This window comes from Triticum aestivum, chromosome 1A, assembly GCF_018294505.1.
Source record: "Triticum aestivum cultivar Chinese Spring chromosome 1A, IWGSC CS RefSeq v2.1, whole genome shotgun sequence".
In the NCBI taxonomy this organism is placed as follows: Eukaryota; Viridiplantae; Streptophyta; class Magnoliopsida; order Poales; family Poaceae; genus Triticum; species Triticum aestivum.
Window position 1 is genome coordinate 494,801,248 of NC_057794.1, and position 19,480 is coordinate 494,820,727.

General features: G+C 43.9%; 3 protein-coding genes across 4 annotated transcripts; 1 reads left to right on the forward strand and 2 right to left on the reverse strand.

Annotated features, from left to right (window-relative positions):
* Window positions 1–314: 314 nt before the first annotated feature.
* LOC123157772 (uncharacterized) lies at window positions 315–1,230 on the forward strand. Its single transcript, XM_044576002.1, has one exon. It carries the CDS (start codon window positions 431–433, stop codon window positions 962–964), a length of 534 nt encoding a protein of 177 aa, XP_044431937.1. The 5' UTR covers window positions 315–430; the 3' UTR covers window positions 965–1,230.
* Window positions 1,231–5,042: 3,812 nt separating this feature from the next.
* LOC123157869 (uncharacterized) lies at window positions 5,043–7,815 on the reverse strand. The gene is made up of 4 exons (XM_044576069.1): window positions 7,542–7,815; window positions 7,217–7,444; window positions 6,931–7,121; window positions 5,043–5,531 (listed from the first exon to the last, which is right to left on the reverse strand). The coding sequence occupies exons 1-4, from the start codon at window positions 7,723–7,725 to the stop codon at window positions 5,310–5,312; spliced, it is 825 nt and encodes a 274-aa protein (XP_044432004.1). The 5' UTR covers window positions 7,726–7,815; the 3' UTR covers window positions 5,043–5,309.
* Window positions 7,816–13,983: 6,168 nt separating this feature from the next.
* On the reverse strand, window positions 13,984–18,023 carry LOC123157934 (uncharacterized). 2 transcript variants are annotated; one of them, XM_044576133.1, is made up of 5 exons: window positions 17,711–18,018; window positions 17,430–17,621; window positions 16,202–16,429; window positions 15,916–16,106; window positions 13,984–14,836 (listed from the first exon to the last, which is right to left on the reverse strand). In XM_044576133.1, the coding sequence occupies exons 1-5, from the start codon at window positions 17,943–17,945 to the stop codon at window positions 14,291–14,293; spliced, it is 1,392 nt and encodes a 463-aa protein (XP_044432068.1). In that variant the 5' UTR covers window positions 17,946–18,018; the 3' UTR covers window positions 13,984–14,290. The 2 variants fall into 2 exon arrangements, with proteins under 2 accessions (XP_044432068.1, XP_044432114.1); XM_044576179.1 differs by lacking the exon at window positions 17,430–17,621 and having other exon boundaries at window positions 17,711–18,023.
* Window positions 18,024–19,480: the final 1,457 nt, after the last annotated feature.

Consider the following 19,480-nt stretch of genomic DNA (forward strand, 5'->3'; position numbering starts at 1 on the left):
GATATTATTGCCCCTCCATTCAACCCGGGTGCACCATATGTTGCTGATATCATTATCACACACATATGAAGGCGTAGTATCATTTTACTGGATTTCTTATTATTTAAAAAAGAGAACCACCCCCACAAAAATAATCTCCATGTCAAAAGAAGGATCAGTGAGTTGTCAAGAGAAAAGAAGGATGAATGTGCAACCATGCATGTACCCGTTGCCTACTCATTTGGGCACACCATGCACCAAAGCAGATGCCCCCCACTCCAAAACAGCTCTATATATACCCAAGGCATGCCGGGCCGACCCAAGCCACACCCTTCATCATCATAGCTGTCTCAGAGCCAAACAAGACAGAGCCACCACGCGCCTCCCCTCCCGGCACGCACGCACCAAGCAGAGCAGAGCAGCCGCCGGCGAAGAGCAGAGGAAGGCGGCGATGGGGAACAGCCTGCGGTGCTGCCTGGCGTGCATGCTCCCCTGCGGCGCGCTGGACGTCGTCCGCGTGGTGCACCTCAGCGGCCACGTCGACGAGTTCACCTGCCCGCTCATCGCCTCCGACGTGCTGGCCGCGCACCCCAGCCACGCGCTCACCGCCGCGGGCTCCGCCGGCGCCGCCAGGAGGATCGTCATCGTGTCGCCCGACTCCGAGCTCAGGCGCGGCCGCATCTACTTCCTCATCCCCACGGCGTGCTCCGCGCCGGCGGCCGAGCTGAAGCGGCCCAAGCAGCAGCAGCAGCAGCAGGGCCACGGCGAGTGCCAGTCCAAGACGAAGAGGCGCCACGGCCACGGCCACCGCAAGGGCGGCGCGGCGGTGGCCGCCGCGGCGAGCACGGCGGAGCAGGACAACTACCTGCGGGAGCTCCTGTCGGAGAAGCGGGAGTCGGACCACCGGCGGCGGCGCAGCAGCAGCGCCCGCGCCGGCGTGTGGCGGCCGCGGCTCGAGAGCATAGCGGAGGAGCCCTCCGACTAGCAACTAGACTGATTTTCCACTTCTTTTGCCTCTCTTCTTCCGCCTTCGTTTTCGATCTTCCGCTGTGAATATGATTGATCGATTGCTGAGGAGCCATTTTGACTCTCCGTCAAGCTTAATCTCCTTAATCCTTATGGAAAGTGTGAGGATGCTCATTCATTTTGGCTCGGAAGTCGATTGGGAAATTGAAAAAAATGAAAAGATCGCAAGATCTAAAGTTTGTACAAACAGACTGTGGACTGGGCTCGTTGATTTGTTTATTCCCGAGCTGTTCCATATTGTTTCTCGAAACGGAGTTTTGCCTCCTCGATTAATTAACAAGAAGAGAATTGCTCAATTAATTTACAGAAAATCAGGCGAAAACTAATACAAACGAAGCACATACTATCTGCTCACACTGCAAGAAACCCCATAACGGTACATGAGACCCCGCCAGTCTCTTCGAATACACAACATCCACATAACCCGACATTGCTACTACACCAAGAGACCGCCGACAAAAACACCTAGACACAAGGCATAAGGACGGGCCGAGAGATCGAAAGTCATCCATCAAGCAGTCAGAGACGCCTTGCCTGTGGCGCCACTCTTTCCTTTGCCCACCTTCTTTTGTTTGCCTCTTATTGACGTCCCAGTCAAGAGGCAAGCAATCGACCTACCCAAATCAGGTCTAACAGTCTCCACACTGGCGAGCAAGTCACAAGGTTCCTTCGCGAAGAAAGCATCTGGGTCTGAAGTAGGTGGCAATACACTTGGCTCAGTGGTCGTGTCACTCACAGACATCACCTGCTCGATGGTCGCAGACGAGGGAAGGGCAGCAACATCTGAAACACCACGCTCTATGACACCGAGAGGTAGGTTGCCTGACGCCTGACACCCAATGAACTTAGACGAGCGAGAGACAACAACATCCAAATCACCACACTCCTCGGCATCAAGTATTTGGCTAGACTCCCGAGGTGATGCAGGCACTAAATCCGCAATCGAGATCGCTGGGGGGGACCTTCAGTTGTTCGACGGACAGAGGCAAAACCGGAGCCCCACACAGGTCCCGAAGCTCAGGCATGATCTGCAGCACCGGAGTAACAACCACATTAGCGTCCGGTCCCTCAAAGCCTGGCAACGGCGAGCTGGTGCTTGCACGAGAGGAGAAACAACCATGAAGCCCGGCTCCCCTCTCAAGCTCAAAGCTGACATCACGCACAACCAAAGGGCACGACACATAAGCAGTTTGCAACACAGGTGGCGCCGGGGAGACCTGAGCCCCACACAGTTGTTCCATATTGTTGTACTAGTAGTACTAGACTTGTTTGTTTTGGGTGCTGGCCTGGTGACCCACCCAACAGGGTATAAAACAGATTTACTCTGAAGAATTAGCTGAGATTTGATTTCACCGGGATCTCACATTGTATATATTACACTTACAACGTGAGATGCAATTCACTCAACCCGATATAATATTCCAATTCAAAGCCGGTTAGGCTAGAGCCCCGTCCCAGGCTTGGTTGATGCCTTTTCTCTAAAACATTATATTCCACATATATTTCGGATATATTTTCACACCGTTTCGGTGTATCCCACGTTCAGTTCACGCAATTTTAGAAACATTGCAGAGACGTTTCACTTATATTTCACACGCAATTCCAATCCATTTTCACTGCAATACACGAATGTTTCACATTATTGTTTTTTTTAACTAAAACCACGACAATTATTTTGAGACGGATGGAGTACTTTATTTTTGCAGGAGAAAAGAAGATTCTCATTACTCACGGAGGCTTCTCAGCCAATGCCAAGTTTACAACAAAATCTAATCCCGAATGCAACCATCCAGTACGGGGACAAGTTCATGACTAACTTTATTCCGCGACTGGCAACAACGAGTAAAAGAAATCTCCCTATCCTTAGTTGAGGCCAAATTCTGAATCTCCTTAAGCAACATGCGATGTATTGATCGATACTTGGAGTGTGTTGTGATCAGTGCGCGCTATCCAGCTCGACCACAATGGGCAGTACCGTTCGATGGAGGGCCAGCTCGAGCCCCTCCCGACACGCCGCTAGCTCGGCGTCCAGCGCGTTATCACATGTACGGGTTTCCCGACAAGCGCTATAGATGATATCACCATGTGCATCCCGTAGGATCATACCACCTCCTGCCATATCTGTGGACGGAATGAAGCTTCTGTCCGTATTTAGCTTCGTCCAACCTGGCTTAGGATGCATCCAGCGCAACACTTCCTTAGGCTCGGCGTTGGCCTTATAGGGTGTCGGAAGGGCATTGAGCACCATTTTTCCTTTGGCAACGTCACCACTGGGGGACTGGTGGAGGAATAAAAGCGAGCTGATATATCCATGTAGGAACCGACGAGAGCTAAGTTGTTTAATTCTGTGCGGTGTTGGTGTTGTCCACCTACGACTACAAATGCTCGAAGCCATCTAAGAATTGCAACATTTCCTCTTTGGTAAGTGTTGTTGCCTCACTCACCTTCAACATGAATTGAGTCTATAGTGATGGTTTGGGGGGCACCATGCAAACAAACGAACAAGAGCGAGGAATTATTGGATATGATCTTATAAGGTGTGATTGTATGGTCCGCATGCTTGAAATGCATGAAATGTTATATCCAAATATTATAACATAATCACATTGCATAACCATTTAGGTTCATAATCTCTACTGCTTAAAAAATAAGTAGTGTTTCTTCTCTTGCCAGGCAGAATTCATTGGCAACCGGTTCTCCCCCTGGCACCACGTCCCTCCATCGACTTTTTTCCATTCAGTCGATTTTTTCCACCACATTATATTTGACCGCATCTTCCTTGTACGCTGCTCAATCACATTAATTTACTTATTACCTTTTGCCGCACTACATCAACTTCACCTTAATTAACTTATCTTTTGCAATGACGTGGAATTACGCCACTCATTTCCACGCCAGTTTCAACCAAACCTTCCCATACGCTCCTCGATCAAATTAATTTATTTGTCATGAATGACCCAGTCATGCAGACTACCAAATTATAACGACGCCAAAATCAAACTAATCCTAGCCTTTATACATTAAAAAAATTTGGCCCATGTGACAACGCACAGGCACATACCTAGTAACACCCAAAGAAAAACGGGTAAGGAAAACAAAACAAACAGGGGACTTCAGTCCTTTCATCACCAAAAACAACAACAATAAATAAACTCAATGCGGCCCAGACGAAGGTTAAAACGCTTGATCAACATACACGATCAACCACCTTTTTGTTGACTGCTAATGAGTGATAAGTTGGAAGACGAAGAAGACCAACTATGTATGGAAGCTTGTGGGGGCATCACGGTTGAGCGATATTCATTGGCAGTGTTCAAGGACGTTGTCAGGGGTGCTCTATGGATAGCCCATTAGCCCGGTCCCTGAAGATCGTCGATATCGTCGCTCACTCCACCACAACGCTTGTAAAGCGAAAGGTTGTCTGTTTTCACTTCATAATTTGCGAGTTTGAAAAAAAAAAACCGACTACTCAGAGACATCATTAGAGACCAAAGGAGCCATCAAGATTCAAGGCCTCGCGTGTCCTCAATTCATCAGCATCCATAGATCGACATTGACCAGAGAGGTACACAACCACGTCAAACAACACTGATCTAGAACAATTGCCTCCGTCTCCAGAGGTTTGGTTTCCAGCTGCGTAGTGGTGATGGCTGATGAGCGTCAGAAGACACAGAAGGAAGTAGTGTCGTGGATGGATGATCAGGTAAGGCTTTTCGCTGTGCTCCAAGTGGAGTTGACTTCAGAATTATCACGAGATGATGCACTCGAACTAAGGCTGCGCTTGGTATGGATGTAATTTAATACACGTGTATTAAATTTCCGGGTGTAATTTACCAGCCAAGAGTTATTTCGGGCTGGAAAGCAAAACGACGGACGGAGATCTGTAATTTTTACGGGGGCAAGTGGAAGGAAAACGAGGATCCAAACAGAGCCTAAATAGCGAAATATAATAATAAATTAATAATTCCAAGAAACACAAAGTATACAACATTTTCAGGTTCCTAGCTGTTTAACGTACGAGTCAGACCTATCCGGAGTTCTGGACCACTCCAGAGTCATGCATATCTCAAACTTCTGCCACAGTTCAGCATATCTGGGCCATAAACAAAAGCTAAAACCCAAAGTTCAGCCTGTTTTGTCACGAGGGACAAAAGGAAATCCAACTGCTACTTAAATTCAACTCCTAAAACACAAACATTCTAGCATAGCACTCCTGAAAGCAACGAATCTCACATGGCAATGATGACTAACCTCTGCAGAGACCTCGATCACTGCCTCAACACTCTTTGTGAGCTACGCAAAGTCTATTTCCAAGCTGACATTGTCCCCAGGGAGGCAGGGACACAACCATATATGAACCCATCGCCTTCTGTGCGGACATCCAGCTCAAGGTATGCAGAAAGTAATTTTTGGTCGGCTGACCCATCCCCTTCCTTTTTTATCCAAAGATCAACTTCTAGCAATACTAGGTCATATGGTATGTACATTCCTCGACGAGGGCTACAGAGTGGCAAGGTAAACGGATCCTGCAATTTAACTACTTGTTGGAACTCAACAGGCAAAATCCACTTTCAAGCATGTAAATTAGTATATGCACCAACGGAATAAACTCAACAAAACATGCAGGCTCATGTTTACATAAAAAAGGAGTTATGTTTGAAATATATATCCCATTTATTTCAAAATTTAAGGCATGCTCATGATCAGCTTAACCGCATTATCTTTCTTTTGCCGTTGCTTATCTTGCCGGCAATGATTCACATATATTACTATCTCTCTTATTCCTGAGATATTAACAGTAGGGCACCAAATCATTTTCCCCTACCACACGATTGGATGTATAGCCTTTGTAACGCCTTTGTGTACTAAAATATAGTAGGCATTACAAAAAGAAACAGAAAAAATGCTCTATATTTGCATATTAATAAATGCGCACTTAGTCAGATAAAATGTTGGGGATTCAATAGCATGTTCATCTGATAAAGGAATGCTTTTTTTTTTGGTAAAGGAGGTCTGCCCCGGGCCTCTGCATCGGAACGATGCATGCAGCCATATTATGAAAAGTCTCAAAGTATCACAAAATCTTCAAACCATTACAGCCATATTCAATAGCATGTTCATCTGATAAAGGAATGCTTAACAGAATATTGTATATAACGGGTCGACCCTTGAAAACATAGGATTGACTGCATGGACCTGACCATAGAGAAAACCTTTAACACATGAGCCTGCTTGGTTCAAAGGAATTTCATACAAAACCTGAAGGATTCCATTGCTTATGATATTTTCCCTACGTGGCATCTTTGGTTTGTGGGAATAGAAATCATAGGAATTTTTCCTGTGGCCTATTGCTTGCAATACTATAGGAAAAATTTCCATTGGCTCCAACCTCATGAAAAATTCTTGTGTTTTTCATGTGGCGCAGCCAAACAGCTTGTATTGCAGATTATTTGCTTTTGGTTCATGTATGATTCAACATGCCATGACATATATCAATCCTATAGTATTTTTTTTCTATTCCCGTGTTTTTAAAATCCTGCGAACCAAATAGCATTGTTTATAAAGCGTCCCGCTTCAGACGCTTGCTTAAACGACAAGGCACCCTGGCAGCGCCTTAGAAATTTGCCCGCTTTAGGCGCTTAATCGCTAGAGCGGGTGGTGCTCCCTTTAGGTCGCTTTACCGGGGTTTTTTTTTCGAAACGGAGGCAAAAAATTTGCCTCATTCATTAAATAAGAGAGAAGAGTTTTAGGGTGTTACAAGTGACCACACACACGGCATGACAACTACTCGCGTACAATAATGGACCCCAGTTTTTTAGCACCCGCAAGAACCCAAAGCTTTACCGGTTTAGAAACCATGGCAAATAGGCTTTAAGACCCTTGAACATGATTGTTCCATTTTAAAAACAAACAAGCCTTGATTACCTGGTCAACCGTGACAGGGTCATCTCTGGAACGGTTGAAGACATGGTTCTGCAGTGGCTCCACCACATCCCGAACAGCGAACACTCCATATACACTGATGGGGCAGGAATAGGACACAGAGAAGCTTGATAAGCGCAAAAAGAATATCTGTAGCATCATTTCTGGTTCGGCATATCCAAGATCTGGATCAGCTGCAGATGTTAAGAATAAGAGTAAGTTGGTAAGCAAAGTACGTGCATCAAGAGCAGATTAATACCACTACTAGCTAGCCTGGAATCAGCCTTACTGGTGGAAGTATCATGGGTCCTGTATTCAATGTGGTAGCAGCGACCCCTTTGGACGCATAAACCTGTTGCCTCAGGGAACACATCTAGTGGAACAGGAGGCAGATCAGCACCCTCGTCCTGGCGCAGAATCTCCTGGCACCGCGCGTCGTATTTCTCGTTCTGCTCCACGATGCTCCTTATCCATGCCTTGTCGATTTTCCTTGCTTGCTGCAAGGGGATGTTCCTCCCTGAAGAATTTTGGAGCATCAATGGCAGTGAATTAACTGTACTATTACTGTTTGTATATAGTATATTTTTGGTAGTGGTGGGAAGAGAAAGGATCACCTGGGCAATTTGCCTCCACCTCTGCAAGCTTAGCGAATTCTTCATCCTCCTGCACAACATAATCGTCGCTGTTCTCTGAGCGGATGTCATCCCACAGAAGTGGATCGCCCGTGAGCGGGCGGGCACCAAAGATGTCATATTCAGATTCATAGTGGCAGCTGACGGCACAATGATCTGCGAACATGTCGTCTAGATAGACGTCGTCACGCCCAGTTCCACACGGTTGTGATCCTGCACAGTAAGTACTAGTAATTGGTACGTGATCTTGACTAGCTGGCGCAAATTGATCAAGTAGTGTTAAATTGTGATCCAAATTATACCGTGTTGGACTAGACGTAGTACAACCGGTGTGGGCCTTTGCGTTGACGTCGACGCGTACGAGTACAACTCGTTTACTTGTCCTTCAAGGACTCTCGTGTATTGCCCTCTTATATACCCTATGTAGTCGCACCTCAGAGGACTTGTCGTCTCGTGCTTGTAATACTCCTTTTCATAGTGGTTGCGCCTTCGTGCGTCCGTGGTTTTCTCCCGCAAGAATTTTCATGTAAAAATTCGTGTCTCGTTTATTCTTGTTATTATCTAACAAGTGGTATACAGAGCTGAGGTTGCAGAGACGAGATTTGAGATCGACAGATTAGAGTTGCAGCGTGTGCGCCGCCGTAGCGTCGTGCGATCCGCCGAGTTCGACAGGATTCGACGGCTTATCATCCGTGTCCAGGTCAGGTTCGGAGACTGACTTTTTTTTTCTCTAGGCCGAGATCGAGACGAATCCGGCAGCTGGCGTATTGTGGGATTTATTTTGGCCGCCTCTGCTCCCGAGTCTCAAGGCCACAGAAGCAAAGATACAACCCCACACAAGTCAAATCCATCCAGTCATCTTGCTGCGCACGTGAAGACCAATCCATCGTTAGTACTACTTCTAGTACGTGAGCTCTAATCAGAACACGTTTTGATCCATCAAGTACTAACATCCGGCTGCTACGTCCATCGAACAAGCCACCAGGTGCTACTGTTCCTTGCTCCGTTTGCTCCGCATATTAAATTCTGTCAAGAATTATTCTACTCCGACTTGTACTACTTTGTGCACAGATTTGTTCGACTCATGGCATCCATGAAGTACGATTTTCCGCTGCTGGATTGTGACACAAGGTTTACCCTATGGCAAGTCAAGATGCGGGCGTTGTTGGCATAGGCCGACTATGATGTAGCATTGGATAATTTTGGGAAGAACCGAATTGAGGACTGAACTGTTGAGGAGAAAAGAATTGATTGTAAGGCTTTGTCACAAATTCAACTCCATTTGCATAATAATATTTTACAGGAAGTTTTGAGCGAGAAAACTGCCGCCGCTCTATAGTTAAAGCTGGAAGGGATTTGCATGATTAAAGATCTCACCAGCAAGATGCACCTGAAGCAAAAATTATTCCTGCACAAGTTACCCGAGAGAGGTAATGTTTTGAATCATATTTCTGAATTTAAAGAGATCATATCTGATCTAGCTGCAAAGGAGGTTAAGTATGAAGAGGAAGATACTGCTTTAATGTTACTTTGTTCACTGCCAAGTTCTTATACCAATTTTAGAGACACCATATTATATAGTCGTGATACTCTCGCACTTAATGAAGTTTATGAAGTTTTAAACTCTAAGGAGAAGATGAAATTAATGGTGCCTCATGATGATTCAAGTTCATCCCAAGCCGAGGGATTATCTGTTCATGGCAGGACAAAAGAGAAGAACTCACATAATGGAAACAGAGGCAAAAGTAAGAACGGCTACAGGGGCCAGTCGCAATCCAGAGACAAGAAGTATTGCAGGTATTGCAAGAGAGACGAGCATGACATCTGTGAGTGTTTCAAGTTGCAGAACAAGGAAAAAAGGAAAGGTAACAAACAAGGTGAAAATTCTGCTAACGTTGCTCGTGATGATAGTTCCGATGATGCTCTTGTCGTTATTGCTGGATGTGCTGAGACCAATGATGAGTGGGTACTTGACACTGCATGCACTTTTCATATGTGTCCACATAGAGATTGGTTTAATACTTTTGATTCCACTGCTGCTGCTGGTTCCGTTTTGGGTTTTGATAATTCATCATGCAAGATTGAAGGCATATGTTCTATTCGAATCAAGATGTTTGATGGCATAATCAGAACTTTGACAGATGTTCGGTATATTCCGAAGATGAAGAGAAATCTTATTTCTATGAGTGCCCTTGATGCAAAGGGATACAAGTATTCAGGTGGAGATAGTGTTTTGAAAGTCACCAAAGGTTCCCTTGTTGTGATGAAAGGTGATTTAAGTTCGACCAATGGTCTTTATTACCTTCGAGGTTCTACCGTTTCAGGTAACGCTACTCCAGTTATTTCAAAGAATTCTGATTGTGATGTTGCTAACCTTTGGCATATGCGTCTTGGACATATGAATGAACTTGGTTTGGCAGAGTTAAATAAGAGAGGTCTTCTTGATGGATATGAACCTGGTAAATTGAAATTTTGTGAGCATTGTATCTTCGGCAAACACAAGAGGGTGAAGTTCAACACTTCGACTCATACAACTGAAGGTATTCTTGATTATGTGCATTCTGATTTATGGGGATCATCTCGCAAAAAGTCACTAGGTGGTGCTAGTTACATGCTGACTATTATTGATGATTATTCGAGAAAAGTATAGCCTTATTTCTTGAAGCATAAATATGAAGCATTCTCAGCTTTTAAGGAGTGGAAGATTATGATTGAGAGACAAACTGAAAAGAAGATAAAAATACTTCGCACTGATAATGGTATGGAATTCTGTTCTAAGCAATTTAAAAATTATTGCAAGTCTGAAGGCATTGTCAGACATTACACCGTTCCTTATACTCCTCAACAAAACGGTGTTGTTGAGCGCATGAACAGGACCATTATTTCCAGAGCTCGTTGCATGTTGTCCAATGCAGGTTTGCATAGGCGTTTTTGGGCTGATGCCGCTTCCACTGCTTGTTATCTCATTAATCGTTCACCATCTGTTGCTCTTAATAAGAAAACTCCAATTGAGGTATGGTCTGGTTCACCTGCTGACCATTCACAGTTGAGAGTTTTTGGTTGCACTGCTTATGCTCATGTTGATAATGGAAAATTGGAGCCTAGGGCTGTTAAGTGCATCTTTCTTGGTTATAAGTCTGGTGTTAAAGGTTTTAAATTATGGAATCCTGAAACCCAGAAGGTTGTTATTAGCAGAAATGTTATCTTTAACGAATCTACTATGTTACATGATGTTTCATCTACTAATGTTCCCGTTGAGAGTGAACAACAGCCTACTATTCAGCAGCCTACTGTTCAGGTGGAGCATGTTATTGATTCAGGTGATACATCTCGTAATAAAATTGTTGATGCACATGATGAACCCGTCGTTAATGATGATCATGTCACTCTCACTCCAAATCAGCCTATTGTTCCACTCAGTTGGAATCTTGCACGTGACAAAGTTAGACGGGGTATTAATAAACCTGACAGGTTAATTGAAGAGTACAATATTGTTTCTTTTGCTTTATCTGTTGCAGAAGAAATTGAAGGTAATGCTGAGCCTTCTTCATATTTCGAGACTATTATTTCTGGTGATAGTAATAAGTGGATGACCGCTATGCATGATGAGATGGAATCACTTGGAAAGAATGGCACTTGGGATTTAGTAAAATTACCTAGAGAGAAGAAACATATTCGTTGCAAGTGGGTTTTTAAAAGGAAAGAAGGTGTTTCTCCAAATGATGAGACAAGATATAAAGCAAGGTTAGTTGCTAAAGGTTACAGTCAGATTCCAGGTATTGACTATAACGAAGTCTTTTCTCCTGTTGTGAAGCATAGGTCTATTCGCACTTTACTTAGTATTGTTGCCATGCATGATCTTGAGCTTGAACAATTGGATGTTAAAACTGCATTTTTACATGGAGAATTAGAAGAGGATATTTATATGGAACAACCTGAAGGTTTTGTTATTCCTGGAAAAGAAAAGCTTGTCTGTAAGTTAAAGAAATCTCTTTATGGATTGAAGCAATCCCCTAGACAGTGGTACAAGAGATTTGACACCTTTATGCTCTCTCAAGGTTTCAAAAGGTCTAATTATGATAGTTGTGTTTATTTGAAAACTGTCAAAGGTTCAACTATTTATTTGCTCCTTTATGTTGATGATATGCTTATTGCTGCAAAGAGTATGTCAGAGATTAATGAACTAAAGAAACAATTGAGTAATGAATTTGAGATGAAGGATTTGGGTGCAGCAAAGAAAATACTTGGCATGGAAATATCCAGAGATAGACCGTCTGGAAAAGTGTATCTAAGTCAGAAGGGATATATTGATAAAATTCTTCATCGTTTTAATATGCATAATGCCAAGCCGATGAGTACTTTGTTAGCTGCACACTTCAAATTATCATCAGCTTTATGTCCTAAGTCAGATGCAAATATTGAGTACATGTTTAGAGTTCCTTATTCGAGTGCAGTTGGTTCACTTATGTATGCCATGGTTTGTTCTCGTCCTGACTTATCATATGCATTGAGTGTTGTCAGTAGATACATGGCTAATCCTGGAAAAGAGCATTGGAAAGCAGTTCAGTGGATTTTCAGATACCTGCGTGGTACTTCTAATGCTTATTTACAGTTTGGGAAAACTGGAGATGGACTTGTTGGTTTTGTTGATTCTGATTTTGCTGGTGATTTGGATAAGAGAAGATCACTCACAGGTTATGTTTTCATCATTGGTGGTTGTGCTGTGAGTCGGAGAGCAACTGTACAGTCTATTGTGGTTTGTTCCACTACTGATGCCGAGTATATGGCTATTTCTAAGGCATGCAAAGAAGCTATCTGGTTGAGAGGTTTGTACGCTGAGCTTTGTGGAGATTCATCTTGCCCTACCGCATTTAGTGACAGTCAAAGTGCCATATATATTACAAAAAATCCAATGTATCATGAGAGGACAAAGCACGTTGATGTTAGATTTCATTATATTCGAGATGTTGTTGCAGAAGGCGATTTGAAGGTATGCAAGATAAGTACTCATGATAATCCAGCTGATACGATGACAAAGCCAGTTTCGACCAATAAGTTTGAGCTTTGCTCAAGCTTAGTTGGTATTTCTCACTAGTCCTATGGATTTTGACGCACAAGGTGTTTATACTGATTTGGATGGAGTTATTCACTTTCTTCGACTACTGAGGAAATTTGGATCAAGGTGGAGATTGTTAAATTGTGATCCAAATTATACCGTGTTGAACTAGACGTAGTACAACCGGTGTGGGTCTTTGCGTTGACGTCGACGCGTACGAGTATAACTCGTTTACTTGTCCTCCAAGGACTCTCATGTATTGCCCTCTTATATACCCCATGTAGTCGCACCTCAGACGACCTGTCGTCTCGTGCTTGTAATACTCCTCATAGTGGTTGCGCCTTCGTGCGTCCGTAGTTTTCTCCCGCAAGGGTTTCCACGTAAAAATCCGTGTCTCTTGTGTCTCGTTTATTCTCGTTATTATCTAACAAGTAGCATATACTAGAACGAACGATATACTCACCGCCGTTCTTGACACAGGTCTCCGTCTTCTCCTCCTCCCGCAGATCATGGCCCATGTCCGACGGCAATCCCAAGTCGGACAGGTCCGCGCAGACGCTGTCGAGGTAGGCCCCGCCGGGAGCCCCTTGATTTCCACCGATCCAAGTCGGAGGTCCTCCGACGAGGTATTCGCCACGCGAGGGTTCTGTTGGCGTCGTGGGGATCGGGTTCGGAGGACGTGGGCCATGATCTGCGGTTTCTTTGCTTACTCATGGATTTTTTTCGGTTTTCTTTGAAATCCCATTTTTCTACATTTTTGAGATATTTTTTCTTTAGTTCTGTTTCCTTCTTTCTCATTTCATCGGTTTTTTTGTTTTCTCTTTGTTTCACTGTTTTCTATACTTATTTTTGGCTATATCTAACATTTGCTTTATACACATTTAACATATTTAAATCTTTGGTTAACATTTTTTTGGAAATGTTTTACGCTATGTGTTTATTGTAACATAATTATTTTGAATATTTGGAAGTATAAACAAAAATAAGAAGAAAAACGTGATTTTTTTTTCCAAAAAAGAAGACTACTCACAGACATCATCAGAGATAAGATTCAAGTCCTCAGATGTCCTCTTCCCCGCAATAAAAAGTCCTCACATTTCCTCAATTCATCGCCGTCCATAGATCGACCAGAGAGGTACACAACCACACCATAAATCACTGATCTTGAATAGTTGCCTTCGTCTCCAGAGGTTTGGTTCCCACCTGAAGAGTGGTGATGGCTGATGAGCGCCATAAGACACAAAGGAAGCGGTGTCATGGATGGATGATCAGGTACGGCTTTGGCTGTGCTCGATGTGGACTTGACTTCAGAATGATCACGAGATGATGCACCGGAACTAAAGGGAAAATAGCAGGATTCGAAAGATAATAATGGCAAGCAACACAGGATATACAACATTTTCAGGCTCCTCGCAGTTTAACACACGAGTCAGACCTTAAACATCTCCCTCAGCTTAACATATCTGGAGTTCAGGACCACGCCAGAGTCATGCATATCTCAGACTTCTGCTACAGTTTTAACATATCTGGATCATAAACAAAAGCTAAAACCCAAACTTCAGACCTCTTTGTCACAAGGGCACAAAAGGAAATCCAACAGCTACTTAAATTCAACTCCTAAAACACAAACATTAGAGCACATCACTTGTTTTCAGCCGATTATGGTACGTTTGACTTAGCCCGTCGATGGATAAAAACACACCCCCACATCAAACTGGCCATACTTCAACGTCGAGTCATCGGGGGAGCTAAGAGGTCCGGCATTTCCACCCTGAAAAGTCCACTGGAAAACTGATTCCTCCACCTCTAACTGAACCTTCAGTTCTCTCTCTGCCTTCACAGCAACAACGTGCTTGAAAACCTTCTCCCCAGTGAATTTTCCGTTGAAGAGCACAATCTCATCGTCATAGCCACTGCTGAAAGCGACGAATCTCACATGGCAAGGACGGCTAACCTCTGCAGAGACCTCGATCACTGCCTCAACACTCTTTGTGAGGTACGCACAGTCTATTTCCAAGCTGACAGTGTCCCCAGGGATACAACCATATATAAACCCGTCGCCTTCTGTTCGGACATCGAGCTCAAGGTATTTGGAAAGTAATTTTTGGTCGGCTGACCCATCCCCTTCCTTTTTTATCCAGAGATCAACTTCTAGCAATACTTGGTCATATGGTATGTACATTCCTCGACAAGGGCTACAGAGTGGCAAGGTAAAAGGATCCTGCAATTTAACAAAGTGTCACAACTCAACGGGCAAAATCAACTTTCAAGTAAGTAAATTGGTATATGTATCAACGGAATAAACTCAACAAAACATGAAAGCTCATGTTTACATAAAAAAGAATTCTGTTTGAAATATATTCAAAATGCAAGGCATGCTCATGACGAGCTTTAACTGCATCATCACTCCCTTTTATCGTTGGTTATCTTGCCAACGGCTTTGAAATATACTTACAGGTAAATATCACATATATCACTACCTCTCTTATTCCTGAGATTCACATATATTACTATCTTATTCCTGAGATTCGCATCTATTACTATCTCTCTTATTCCTGAGATATTAACACTAGGGAAACCAAATCATCTTCCCCTACCACACTATTGGATGTATAGCCTTTGCATACTACTCGTAAAATATATTCCTTACAAAAAGAAGCGGAAAAAATGCATTATGCTTGCATACTGATAAAAGTAAACTTTGTATTTTGTTAATGCTACAGTCAGATAAATTTTTGAGGACCTAATAGCATGTCCATCTGATCTAGGAATGCCTAACAACATATATGAATATAATGGGGTGACCCTTGAAAACACAGGACTGAATGCATGGACCTGACCATAGAGAAAACTTTTAATGGATCCTAGCATGCACACGAGCCTGCTTGGTTCATAGGAATTTCATAGAAAATTTTGAAGGATTCCAGTCCTTATGAACTTTTTCCTATGTAGCATTTTTGGTTTGTGGGAGTAATCATAGGGACTTTTCCTATGGCCTATTTTGCATGCAATGAAAAGGGCAGCCCGGTGCATGTAGCTCTCGCTTGCGCAGGGTATATAGGAAAATTTACATTGACTCCAACCTTATGAAAAATTCCTGTGTTTTTCATGTGGCGTAACCAAACAGCTTCTATTACAGATTCTTTGTTTACAGATTCTTTGTTTTCGATTCAATATACTATGACATATCGATGGTATGTTCTTCATATTCCCGTGTTTTTAGAATTACTGCAAGCCAAATAGGCACTAAGAGCCTGGAACATAATTGTTCCATTTTGAAAACAAATAAGCCTTAATTACCTGGTCAACAGTGACAGGATCATCTCTGGAACGGTTGAAGACATGGTTCCGCAGAGGCTCCAGTACATCCCGAACAGCGAATACTCCATACACACTGATGGGGCAAGAATAGGATGCAGAGAAGCTTGATAAACGCAGAGAAAATATCTGTAGCATCAGTTCCGGTCCGCTATATCCGAGATCCGAATTAGCTGCAAATGTAGAGAACAAGAGTAAGTTGGTAAACGAAATACATACATCAAGTGTGGATAAGTTGAGATAAATACAAACTTGGACTCAGCCTTACTGGTGGAAGTGTCATGGGTCATGTATTCAATGTGGTAGTAGGAACCCCTTTCCACGCATAAACCTGTTGCCTCAGGGAACACATCTAGTGGAACAGGAGGGAGATCGGCATCCTCGTTCTGGCGCAGAATCTCCTGGCACCGCGCGTCGTATTTTTCGTTCTGTTCCGCGATGCTCCTTAGCCATGCGTTGTCTATTTTCTTTGCTTGCTGCCTGGGAATGTTTCTCCCTGAAGAATTTGTAGCGTCGACGTGCAGTCAATTAACTGTACTGCTAATGAGTTTATGTTGTTATAATTTTGGTAGTAGTGGGAAAACAAACTGGAAAAAGCTTCCCTCCAACCGGCTGATCCAACCAATGCATCCGCCTGGCTCACAACCGTCGGATCATACGTGGATCGAACGGTCTTGTGCTCCTCTGGTTCCACCTATAGTATCCAGCTCCAACTAGAGCATCCCTATCATTTTGTGAGTCAACGTCCACAATTCTCCACCGCTTCTCCCTCGAGCACTCAGTCATGGCGCTGCAATTATGTAGCCTCGCCACCGTGCCTGTTGCTTTACCGTACCTTGCTGCCGCTCTAATTGCTACGGGGCAAGCTGCCGCTACTGCAAGCCAGCCATAGTCTCTTTCTTTCTCAACTGTGGTCACGGCTGCGCACATCGCCCCTTTTAGCACCCCATGCGGGATGCCAGGTGCCGCGAGCTTTCGCACCAACGGCGGCCACAGCGGTGTTGCAAAACAACGGCCGCGGCGGTGTTTCCGTAACATCGTCGTAACATCGTCTCCGTTGCAAAAAATTCTGCCAAAACAATCTATGTTACACAAATTTCCCGCAACACGATCTGTGTTGCAGTGATAAAAGATGACGCTCACTCAATTCGTTGGACCCAATGGCTTGTGAGGTGCCGTAGCAGCCGAATTATCACCTGAGGTGCTTTTGCAACACAAGTTGTGTTGCAATGAGGTACTGCAACAGGATCTATGTTGCAAAAAATTGTGCAAAAAAAAGTTTTGAAAAAATAATTCCGCAACAGGACCTCCGTTGAAAAATTTCTGCAACATGAGCTTTGTTGCAAAAGTTTTCATAACATGACATCTATTGCATAACATGTCATCTGATGCGAAAGTTTCCGCAACACCGTCGTTGTTGCAATTGTAAGAACGCGTCTGAGTCATAGGTTGACATTAGATCGAACGGCTGCCTAGCGTCCCCCAAAGAAATTTACCTGGGCAATTTGTTCTCACGTCTGCAAACCTATCGCATTCATCGGACTCCGGGACAACGTAATCGTCGCTGTTCTCTGAGCGGATGTCATCCCACAGAATTGGATCGCCCGTGAGCGGCCAGTCCCCGAAGATATCATGGAACATGTCGTCTAGACAGACGTCGTCACGCCCAATTGGACACGGATGTGAATCTGCGCAGTGAGTACTAGTAATTGGTACGTGATCTTGACTAGTTGGCGCAAATCGATCAAGTAGCATACAGAACGAACGATATACTCACCGCCATTCTTGACGCAGGACTCCGTCTTCTCCTCCTCCAGCAGATCATGGCCCATGTCCGACGGCAATCCCACGTCGAGCAGGTCCGCGCAGACGCTGTCGAGGTAAGCCCCCGCCGGGATTGGCGGGGCGGAGCCCCTCGGTTCCCACCGATCCAGGCCGGAGGTCCTCCGATGAGGTATTCGCCACGCGAGGGTTCTGTTGGCGTCGTGGGGATCGGGTTCGGAGGACGTCATGGGAGCGTTCGAGCGTGAGACTCGTTTTTTGGGAGGTCCTATACAACGCCTTATGCGCCACTTGGCCAGCGGGCGCTCACGCGCCTGGTCTGTTGGGCCTGTCCATCAAGCACCTGGGACAGCTCGATAGTTCAGCTCGCTCGATAGTTGTTGTTTCGCTCGGGATCGTCTCTTTGGCTTTGACCACTGACCGTTGACTTTTCAAAAATTGAATTTGAAGAAATTCGTGAATAAATAATGAGTTCACTAATTCAAAAAAGCATGCATTAGATTTTTTTTAGGAATTTGAATAAATGTTCATTAATTTGAATAACTTCACATTTTTTTTAGAAAATCTCATCCGTTTGAAAAAGTTCACGAATTCAAAAAAAAAGTTCATGCATTAGTACAAGTCCATGAATTTGAAAAGTATTAGTTTTTTTAAATCATTGAGTTGAAAAAGTTCATGATTTTTAAAAATAAAGACTAAAAAAATTTCATTGATTTAAAAAATCATGAATTTGACAGAGAATTCACAAAAGAAGAAGAGAAAAGAAACACTAGAAGGAAAACAGAAGAAAACCAGCCTGGAAAGCATCTAGAAGCTTCCAAAATCATGATACACCTGCGGCACTTGAATCTTGCACATGCAGTATGTACTGGGTGTAAACAACTACATGACACATATGGTAAGCAATCCAAATATACACGGTGCGAGCGAGAAGAAAAATATAATGGCTGGCCGATTCCCTACATAAATGCTCTGGGAGGGTATGTATAGAAAGGTTCAACAACCGGCCCACCGGCCGAAGCCAGCGCCGATTGCCCCGCGCAGTGGGCTCGCGGCTGATAGCCCACGCACTGCTCTGGCATTTAACTTATCTTTTTCACGGGACGTCCTCCTCCACTCAATTTTTCTACCCAAAGTTCCAAACACAATCTATCTTCCTCTTTTTTGTGCTTCTTTCCAAATGACACAAATCCATGGCAAAATAATCATGCGCAGCTTGCAGCTCCGGTGAGAGCAGCCTCTTCTTGCCGCAGACACACACAGCTCGTGCTCTGCCACAACAACACGCAACATGCAGCTATGGCGAGGGCAGCATATACTCGCCGCGGCCCTTCCCCACCAGATGGCTCACCGTCGGTGACGATCTGCACGCTCCGCTCGCAGGAGAGGGCAACCACCATGAGAAGATGCTACAACCTCGGCGTGGCGGACTACAAGCGGTCTGACTCAAGGACCCACCACTCGTACTTAAAATGAACATTAGGCAAGTTATTTAAAGAACTAATGAAAATTAAATGAAAACACCATGTTAGCAGGTCAAAGATGGATGCAAACAACATAATCATGATCTAGACATTTTTCTAACCAAATTTCATGTAGAATTCTTTGCGATCTGAGCAACGATTGAATTTACATGATTTATGCATGTTTAATTGTTTTTTCTGAAAATAATAAAAGCATGGAGATATTCCAAACAACAACATGATGAAACTAAAAATGAGCCAAACAACAACTGAGGACTGCCTTATTCGCAAAAAAAAAAAAA

Bases quoted from the DNA above. Each gene is read 5' to 3' on its own strand.
- LOC123157869 (XM_044576069.1), bottom strand. From the start codon at position 7,725: ATGTTCGCAGATCATTGTGCCGTCAGCTGCCACTATGAATCTGAATAT. The intron at 7,445-7,541 runs GTGATCCTTTCT...AAAATTCTTCAG, and splicing joins GGTGGAGGCAAATTGCCCAG to GGAGGAACATCCCCTTGCAG. The intron at 5,532-6,930 runs GTAATCAAGGCT...GTTAAATTGCAG, and splicing joins ACCCTGTCACGGTTGACCAG to GATCCGTTTACCTTGCCACT.
- LOC123157934 (XM_044576133.1), bottom strand. From the start codon at position 17,945: ATGACGTCCTCCGAACCCGATCCCCACGACGCCAACAGAACCCTCGCG. The intron at 17,622-17,710 runs GTGAGTATATCG...CTCACTGCGCAG, and splicing joins GTCCTGCGTCAAGAATGGCG to ATTCACATCCGTGTCCAATT. The intron at 16,107-16,201 runs GTAAGGCTGAGT...CTACATTTGCAG, and splicing joins GACCCATGACACTTCCACCA to CTAATTCGGATCTCGGATAT.
- LOC123157772 (XM_044576002.1), top strand. From the start codon at position 431: ATGGGGAACAGCCTGCGGTGCTGCCTGGCGTGCATGCTCCCCTGCGGC.